Raw genomic sequence first — 9,950 nt, 5'->3', positions numbered from 1 at the left:
GAAGAATAACTTTGCTAGATAGAGTATTCTTGGCTGGCAGTTTTTATCTTTCAACACTTTGAATATGTAAAAATATGTAATTCCACTGTCTCCTGGACTGTAGGTGTTTAGGTGAGAAATCAGCTGATTTCCCAATGGGTGTTCCCTTGTAGGTTACACTCTTCTCCCCCTGGCTGCCTTTGGATTCTTTCTCTTTGATGTTTGGTAGTTTCACCATAGTGTGTCTTGGAGAAGGTGTTTCACATTGAGAAAATAGGGTGATCTGTTAGCTGTGAATTTGGATGTCCAGGTCTCCCCCCAGGTTTGGGAAGTTTTCAGCTAATATTTCTTTAAATAAGCTTTCTGGCTCCCCGGTTCTAGTATATGCTGTCTGCATTGGGGCCCCTAGGTCACGCATGCTTTCTCTGCTCTCTTATTCCGAGTCATCTCAGGATCCTCAACCCTCAGTCACTTACTGTCTTCCGCCTGCTCTGGCTGCTGCAGGTGCTCTCTGCTGCACTCTTCACCTCATTCACTGCAGCCTTCAGCTCCAGAATTTGTTTAGTTCATTATTTCTACCTGTTCGGCAAGGAGGTCATCTTGTTCAGGTCTTTTCCATCCTATTATCATTGAACTACCTTCCTGAGTTTCCTTGTAGCTAACTTTCTTCAGAACAGCTCTTCTGGGTTCGTTATGTGTTCTGTGGCTTTGAGCTCAGTTGTTGGAGAATTCCTGGTATCTTTTGGGGGTGACATGTTTTCTTGATTTTTCATGCTCCCTGTTATTGTGTTGCTGTTTTTGCATTTGAGGTAGCAGACACCTCCTTAGATCTTTATCGGCTGCCTCAGGCTGGGTACTGATGGTCTCTGTTACTCCACGAGGGGTTTCCTCCGTTCACAAGTCTGCTCTACTCTTCTTGTTCCGCCTGGTTGCAGAGTTCTTAACCTTTTGCGTATCCTCCTCCTCTTAGAACTCACCAGGCTGGTTGCTGGAAGGCTCTCTTTTGTTTTCCAGCAGGTGGTGTTATAGCTCCAGGTGCAGTTTCTCGCTTATCCACAGACCCTGGTCCATTTTTCTGAGAACACTCTGATTACCAGACCTGCTCCCACCGCCGCACTCAGGAGCGTGCAGAAGGATCTGACCATGGAGTGGGAGGAGGTGTGGGTATAGCACTTGGGGTACTGGCGGTGCCCCACGGACCCAGTGGGGAAATCCCTCAGTGGGGTACATCCAGAGGCCGGTGGGCAGACTTCCTGCTGGAGTCCTGAAGCAATCAGCAGGAGCCGTGCTTCTTTCATGCCCTCGATATTCTTATCTGCTTCCTTCACTGCCTCTTCCCTTCCTTCAGTCATGGAGGTCCACCTCAGGGCTCTGGGTGCTGCTGGGGAGAAACAGGTTTCTCCAGGCGCCACCCAAGCAATTGGGCCAGCCCAGCACCCGCTCGTGCTTCCCACCTCCTCTACGGGAGAGGCCGCCCTGCACAGCTGGTACCTGGTAGGCAACTGTCGACAAAAGAGAATGTTTCCTTTTTATGTTTCTGCTGTAAAGTTACTAACACACTCCATCATTTACTTGTACAAAAACTTAATAATATTAAAGAGGACAAAACTAGTTTGTTTGAAGACTAGAAATAAATACCCATTATGGTAGATTCTCATTTATGAACTTAGGAAAGAACAGTTTAAAAGAAAAATGGCATTGTTTGAAATCACTTACCTACAAGTTTTTTTTAATGTTCTATAATTATGAAATATTAAAGAAAAATGGATATGGTAATAATGAAAGTGACAGTCGTCTTTCATCTGTACTTGTAAAGAACAAAAAAATGTTCCAGAAAAGGACAACTGACTAAAGATTACAGGAATAAATGACAGAACACTAATAGACACCTGACCGGTTTATTGTAAGAAACACCTTTACTTTGGCCCAGTTAACAAGGGGGCTCTCAATATAATTAAGAGGTCTTCACTTTCCCTTTTACTCTAAGGGAATAAATATGATCATGCTTAACGGAGGGAAAACAAAAGAGGAAGAAGATATTTTAAATGTGTGGGGGAAATGTGGGAGTGACACTTCAAACAGAAACACAGGCTTAGCTGCTTTTATATGGTGGCGTTTTGTTATTGCTTATATAAGTGGTATATGAGGGGTACTAGCTTTTAAAAATCTGGTAAAAAGTGGTAGAATTTTTGGCAATTTTTGTTCTTAGTTATTAGGCAATGCTTCTGTACTAGAAAAAATAAGTTCTTAGAGCTGTAAATTAATAATCACAATTTAACAATCATTTCATATTGCAGACTTAGGTGTTGCACTTCATCTTAGTGGGCTGTAATCCGCAAGTAGTATACAATGGGATTTATATACGTATCTTAGCAGGAGACAAAGGTGATGTGAGCATCATTGTTAATGATTTTCACTTTTAAAAATGAATTTTAAAGGAAGTTTTATCAAACTTAAGAGGACTCTTTCATAGCCCGGAGAAATGTAATTTAACTCAAATTTTTAACAAATTAGAAGAAAATGTGTAACATAAATTAAAATGCATTTAACAAGTTCCAAATATACTTATTATTAAATATATAGATGTTAGCTCTGGTACATAAGAAAATATTTACAACTGATAAAAAGCACATATTGTAGAATATACGTGTTCTATGTATAAAAATAAGTCAAATATTTATAGTCCAGACCAAGGGATCTTTTCTAAGCCAGGTTTTATCCGTGCAGCTCTATTACAATACCATCTCATTAGCATTACTGGAACACATACATGCATGGAAGAAATTTAAGAATAATCTCGATTTAAAGCTCATACTGCCTTCTGAGGGCCTGTACATCTTCTAAGGTAAAACGTGGGCTTGGTGTGTCTGAGAGGTCATCAAAGAGCTGTTTAATTTGCTCTTTTTGGCCCATGCTAATCAATGTCAACATCATCTGAAAGAAAGAGGAAAATTAGATTAGCATGCAAATTAACATTTTAAAGTTATAAAAACCCTAAAAATAATCAATCTCTATGAATAAGATGTTCTGCCACCTACCTTAAACCTTTCTGCTTCACTCAGATACAAAAGATGTTGATACACCAAAGAGGGATCTTTATCAATAAGATTATTTTTCAGAGACTGAATGAGGAGGAGGAACGTATCCCCCTCCAGCTTGTTACTCAACAACACTGGCAAGTCTTTCGGTTCCGTGATGGCTAAAAGGTGTGCACAGGCCTCTCTGTCCTTCCGAGCGCTGAGGGCGCTGATGAGCTGACCAAACTCGTAGGCGTTGTTGGGCTTGGCGATCGGCACCTGCTCGTGGAATTCTCGTGGCCCGTTGCTCGTGTCCCCCTTCTCGGAAGCAAGGCAGTGGGTGGAGACCTCTTCCGAGGTCCTTTCAGGCTCTTTATGGCCTCCATTCACCTTCATGAGGAAAAAAAACTGCAGTGTGACACAAACGACAGCCACTGAGCACATCCTAAGTTACCTTTCTTCAAGTGGGAAGGAACTGAAAACCACAAGGGGACTGTATTTTAGTCAAGTTCTAAGTGAAAAATGTCTCATTTGTAATAAATCATAAAATCTACTTTTTTCAAGAAGAGAAGTTTTAAGGTATAAGTATCCATTCATAAACATACTTTTAAAGTTAAAAACTTTTTTGACATTGAAAATATGACAGTAAACTTTTTTATAATTTTCCATGAATAAAAGCTACCATATAAAAGACCTATAACGACCTTCTCTTCTTCATGATAAATTTTACATTGACTTATTTCCTTACACTTAACAGAGAAATGAACTCATATTTTTCAGTTTTCTTAAAACAGTTTTGCCTTCCCTCCTTAGAGGGAAAAAGCTTCCTAGTCTCTCACATTAGCCTCTTACTCTTAGTGGAAATGGAAGCTGACAGATGGTCTGACACTGGCACTCATGAATGCAGAGGAACTCATGAGCTGACATCCTTCACTAAAGCAAAGGCCTGAGTTATGTGAGGTCACACAGGGAGGTTTGAGTCTAGGGAAGTCCAGGATCCCTGGCGAGGCCAGTCTCGTTCCAGTGTACTGAAAAGGTCTGAATCAAGCGGGGAGAGGGGAACATCTCTCCGTGAGGTGTGGCCTGCAGGGCCACTGAAACTGAATCAGTTGTAGGGTTCTCTCCACGGCCACAGGCGCCCAGGGCAATCTGGAGTGCAAGCAATCACCCCCCCAGGCCCGGTGGTGTGGGGAGGTAGCAGAGAAGGGAGACCCCAGACTCCCAGCACCTCCCTGGGCCCACGCTGGGAAGTGCAATGGCTAATTATCACAGCAAAGGAAACGTTTTGACATTATAATCGGTTAAAATTTCTTCACTGATCATCAGAATAAAAAGTTTTAAATTTTTGTTGTAGAACTCATGGAATGTGACCTAGGAAACCAACATGCATATAGGATCCCCAAAAGAGTACTTCCAAAGATAATCAAATACAAATTACCTCTTGAATCTCAATTTTCCTTCTCTCCTTTTCTTTGTTGAATGATGCTGCACCATCCTTAGTATTAAGGATTCTGGTTACCTCTTCCAGTTCCATCTTTGCCTCGACAACACCTGGGTCTAGCAGGAGAACTTTATTGAGGTCATTTAAACTTTTCTGATAATTCTGAAAGTAGAAAGGCAGAGAAAATAATTTCCGTAAATAAAAGAAGGAGCACAGATGTGCCCGAGTAGGGGTGAGAATGGTGAGGGGGGTGTGTGGTGTGTGTGCGCTGGGTTCCCGTTAGGACCACGGTTACAAAGGAAGGCCTATGGGGTTAAGTCTTGGGCTGAAATATCACAACCCACATCACAGTGAACATCCTCTGCAGAAAAGCGAGCACGGAACCTGGAGTGAGGCCAGGTCTGTATCACCACGAGCTTCATGGTCTCTGACGCACACGGGCATGTGCCATCTGCTAACGAACAGATGAAAGAATGGACACCCTCACACCAGCACTTCCCAGCAGCGACCTGAACAAAAGCCTAGAACCTTTCTGAGTTCCAGTTTTCTCATCTTTAAAATAAGGAAAACGAAAGCTTTATTCTAGTTTTCACAAGGCTGTGCCAAGTCATAACTGAATTAATAAAATAATGAATGGTTTAAACCTATAAAGGGCTGTTATATTAGTTGTTACCATAATATCTTGTTCCACAAACCCTTCGAAGTTACTCATTGTTCAAACCGGCCAGCGTCAACAATGATTAATCGACAGAGTCACACAATACACTGGAGAGGTTGAGGGGAATGAAAAGGAATCTAAGTAATGAAACACAGCGTGGCAGAGACAGATGCCACAAAATCACAGTCTGCTGTGACAGGCCATATTCTACAACTACGGGCTACACCCATGTTTTAATTAAACCAAAATTAATTCTGTGAGGAGGTGGAGAATTCCAATGATGTGTAACAGCTCAAGTATTCATGACACATTGAAACCAGCGTGCACGGGACACAGGCACAGGCAGAACAAGCCAGTGGTGCCGTGACATTCCTGGGGCCTAGCTGCGAGGCCACTGCCCCCACCCCCATCCAGTAACGCACCAGAGCAAGAGTGGTATGTCTACAGGGATGACCTTAAACCTGATCTAACTTACTTTTTTGAAAAGGCAAATTATTTACACACCATAGTACATGAGTACTATTAATAACAAATCTCCACACAGCCCCGTGTCACAACAGCACAGATGGAACCTGCCCCAGAAGAACAAATGACATCGTATTTCCGTCCTAAGTGTTCCAGGCAGGGAGCCAGGTGGAAGGGGGGTGGCGGGGCCAGCTGAGGGAGGAGCAGAAGCTAATTCTCACCATTTGCAGCATTTTGCAAGGAGTGTTACTGTGCTCTCATAATAGCCCTGTAAGTACTTTCATTGTCCCCACTTAAAGAGAGGGAGACTGAGGCACAGAAAGGTACTCTGTGAGATGAGCAAGGCAGCAGCGAGCAGAAGGTGGACGATCAGACACTGGCTCAGGTGAGAGGCTGGAAGTGCAGATCTGTGCCCACAGCCTTGGAAACGGGAGGCCAACGCCGCGGGAGCAGGCAGGCTTTCTGTTTCCAAGGAATGTCTGTGCTACTGAGCAACCTGTTTGGTTGGAGGAAACCTAAGAAACCAAGAAATGCACTTTAATTATGTGTTTGGACAGAGGGCAGGACAGCAGGAGAAGAGGAGGGGCTGGATCCCGGAGCCACACAGACAAGACCCATCTCCACACTCCTGTGCCAGGAGCGGGAGCACGCGGGGGAAGGACAGCCGTGCCCTGGCCCTCATGGGAACTTATGTCTTATGAAGGGAAACAATAAGAAAACAAACGAATGAGTAAATAAGAGGAGCATGGACTGTCATGCATGCATTTAAGAAAAGCAAGGGTTGGGAGGGATACTAACGAGGGGGAAGGAGCCTCTGTTCTGATGCAGCTGTCAGAGAACACAGGGCCTGGAGGGAAGGAGGGAAGCCAGCCACGCACAGGGGAGGGAAGAGCAGAGCTCAGACCAAGAGAAAGTGTGGCTCCGGCAAAAACGAAGACAGTGAAAGTTACTAACGACCTTATTAGGCCTTAAAGAAAAAAGGTAAAGTATAATCAGGTGTCTGCAGTAACACGTACTATTAGTAAATGTGCTTAACCTACAATTATTTTATAAGATACTACTATTTTTGATAATTCTGACCCTACAGCATCCCCAGTTGGCTGTAAACTCCTGAAGTGGGCACCATGTCTTACTCACCTCTGCGCTCCCAAAGCCTGACACCAGATGACATTCAGTAAAAGACACAAATTGTAATTAAAAGCAAAATGTTCCATTATCTTTTCCTATGAAGAACAGCTATACATTAAGGAAAGCCCTTTATGTTTCAAAACTGACACACAGGAGGAAAAAAGAAGCCCACTAGAAAACAAACCGAAGATCTGAGAGAGCAGAGGGTTCAGCTGGGAGCCACAGGCAGGCCCTGCTCCCCACCAGACCCTGAGCACTGCCCCCGGTCACACGGGGAAGTGGGGCCAGGCGTGAGTTCTGCTGCATTTTACCAGCAGCTACGGCCTCTGAAGATCCTCAATTTAAATTCACTTGGCACACAACTCAAACTACAGGGGATATAAATCAAGCTATAAAAAGTCAAACCAGAAAAACAAGCTGCCAGCCTCATAATCCAGGGGGATAGGGTTACTCAAATTTGGGATCAGCCTTCTGTGTGACAATACAATTTTCAGCACTCCATCTGAGGAAGTATTCAATTCTGGTCTTTCACTCGGTACACCTTCTCACTCTGAGTCAAGTAAACGAGACCAAAGAGTCAGGCAGCGGGTATAGGAAAGTGTGCTGAGTCCGGATACACATAGACTCGTGAGGCATGCAGACCACACGGAACCCTCTTGGACCCAAATCCTTATGTTCAAAAGCAGTGGAGCAAATTTTCAAAGAGCATCTTTAACTCATGGTGCCACATACACAGGGAATCTTCATGTGACATTAACAAATTATTATGTTACTAACAGAAAGGGGCCATAGGGCTCGGTCACCTGGGCGCCTTGAACACACAGTGAACACAGAATCCCGTGGCTGGGAGCTGGTGGGTTGGTGAGTGGGCGTCCAAGGGCCGGGAGGGTGGCACACCCCAGCTCCCTGAGGACAGACGCTGCTGTGCTTGATCCCCTCCTGGACCCTGTGCACCTCTTCACCTGGCTGTTCGTCTGCATCCTTTACAACAAACTCAGAAGGGCCGGGCAGGGCTTGGGGGGAGGTCAGGCTCCACTGGGAATGGGGGTCCTATCATGGCATCCACACAGGGTGTGGCTCCTGCAGCCTGAGGGCTCCAGGATCCAGAAAAGCCTCATCGCTCGATGCACGGATCGAACTCATGATAGAGGACACAAGGCATGATCACCCTCGCCCAACTAAACCTAAGTTTTACGGACTACAGTTTTAGGTATTTCCCTGTCAGTGATGGGCATGGGATTAAAAGAACTATCTCAAACTCAACAAGGTCTAAACTCCCTCGAGGCTCCCCCTCCTGCTGTGCGGCCTCTGTCATCAAATCCACTTGGCCACTGACACAGATGGGGGCGGGGGCAGCAGCCCTTCTGTTCCTTCCCCTTCTTTCCCCGTATGTCTGACTGCTCCATGTGACCTGTCACCTTGACCCTCAATCCTCAGTTAATCCCTCACCTTCTGTTATGCGCCAAACTGTGTCCCCTGAAAATTCCTAGGTTGGAGTCCTACCCTACAGTACCTCGGAATGTAACCACATTTGGAAACAGTTTCTTTAAAGAGGTAATCAAGTCAAAATGAGGTCATTAGGGTGGGTCCTGAGGTCATTAGGGTGGGTCCTCGTCCAATATGACTGGCGTCTTTATAAGAAGAGGAAATCTGGACACAGGTGTGTACAGAGAAGAGACGAAGTGAAGACACAGGGACAAGACAGCCAGGGAGAGGTGCCGGAACACATCCTTCCCGAACGGCCCCCAGAAGGGACCAACCCCGCCCACACCGTAATCTTACACTTCTAGTCTTCAGAACCTTGAGAAGATAAATTTGCTGTTTCCGCCACCAGCTGCCGTACTTTGTTAGGGCAGTCAGAGCACACTTAAACACCTTCTCTCTCCCCTCTGCCATTACTTTCCTGTAGGCACTTTCTGCTCGGCTCGCTGGCCTCTCACCCATCTCCCTCCTCCACGCTGGGAACCCTTCTGATCCACCACCTACAACATCCCCAAATTGAATCAATTGTGGCACCTTTTCCACCCTTTGGGGGCCCCCCATCACCCTCAGGATCAAGCTTAGCCTCCATAGCATGACCTCTGAGCCTCTTGGGATCTGACCATCCCTCCCCACCCCCACCCACACCTGGCATCCAGCTGTACCAGTTCAGGAACAAGGCCATAAAAATACACATAAGAATGTCACAGCAGCTTCATTCATGACAGCCCCAAACGGGAAACACCTAAATGTCATAAACTAGTGAAGATGTGAAACAAACTGGTATATTCATACAACTCAATAATAAAAAGGAACAATTCCTGATACTCATACAGTAAGGATGAAACTGAGACGCCATGCTGAGCAAAAGAAGCCAAACTAGAGGACATGCTGCATGATTATATTTATGTAAATGTCAAAAAGAGGCAAACATCCCTAATGATAGAAATTAGATGAGTGGTTGCCTTAGGGTCTAGGTGGAAGGAGGGAGATTAAGGTCAATGGACATAGGGAACTTTCCGGAGAAACGGAAATGTTCTTTTCTTGTTGGAGTGGTGGCTGCGAAGGAATGTACATTATTCAAAAATCAATGACTAAACTAAGAAAACAATCCCATTTACAACTGCATCAAAAAAGAATAAAATACCTAGGAATAAACCTCACTAAGGAGGTGAAAGGCCTCTCACTGAAAACGAAGACACTGATGAAAGAAACTGAAGATGACACAAATAAGAAGATGTTCGGTGCTCATGGATGGGAAGAATTAATATTGTTAAAATGGCTGCACTATCCAAAGCACTCTGCGGATTCAATGCAATTCCTATCAAAATTCCAATGGCATTTTTCACAGAAACAGAACAAACAATCCTTTAATTTGTATGGTAACACAAAAGACCCCAAACAGCCAAAGCAATCTTGAGAAAGAAGAACAAAAGTAAAGGCATCATGCTCTCTGATGTCAGACTACATTACAAGGTCAGAGCAGTCAAAACAGTACGGTACCGTCATAACCGTCACGCAGATCAGTGGAACAGAATAGAGAACCCAGAAATAAACCCATGCATATATGGTCAATTAATTTACAACAGGGAAGCCAAAAATTCTCAATGGGGAAAGAGTAGTCTCTTCAAAAAATGGTGTTGGGAAAACTGGACAGCCATATGCAAAAGAGTGAAACTGGACCACTCTCTTACACTATACACAAAAACTAACTCAAAATGGATTAAAGAACTGAATGTAAGACCTGAAACCATAAAAGTCCTAGAAGGAAACACAGGCAGTA

The 9,950-nt window shown here is 44.5% G+C and overlaps 1 protein-coding gene across 4 annotated transcripts in view; it reads right to left on the bottom strand.

The window, feature by feature from the left end:
• Positions 1-1,863: 1,863 nt before the first annotated feature.
• The window catches only part of SPAG1 (sperm associated antigen 1), a 76,856-nt gene continuing 68,769 nt past the window's right edge, over positions 1,864-9,950 (bottom strand). For all 4 annotated transcript variants that reach the window (XM_072949538.1, XM_072949539.1, XM_072949541.1 and 1 more), the window contains 3 exons: positions 4,435-4,599; positions 3,018-3,386; positions 1,864-2,913 (listed from right to left, as the gene is read on the bottom strand). In XM_072949538.1, the coding sequence (XP_072805639.1) occupies positions 2,782-2,913; positions 3,018-3,386; positions 4,435-4,599 (666 nt within the window). In that variant the 3' untranslated portion in view covers positions 1,864-2,781. The remainder of the gene's footprint in view (positions 2,914-3,017; positions 3,387-4,434; positions 4,600-9,950) is intronic.

This window comes from Vicugna pacos, chromosome 25, assembly GCF_048564905.1.
Source record: "Vicugna pacos chromosome 25, VicPac4, whole genome shotgun sequence".
NCBI classification, from domain to species: domain Eukaryota; kingdom Metazoa; phylum Chordata; class Mammalia; order Artiodactyla; family Camelidae; genus Vicugna; species Vicugna pacos.
Note: the sequence above shows the minus strand (reverse complement) of the source record. Positions and strands in the feature narration are given on the sequence as shown.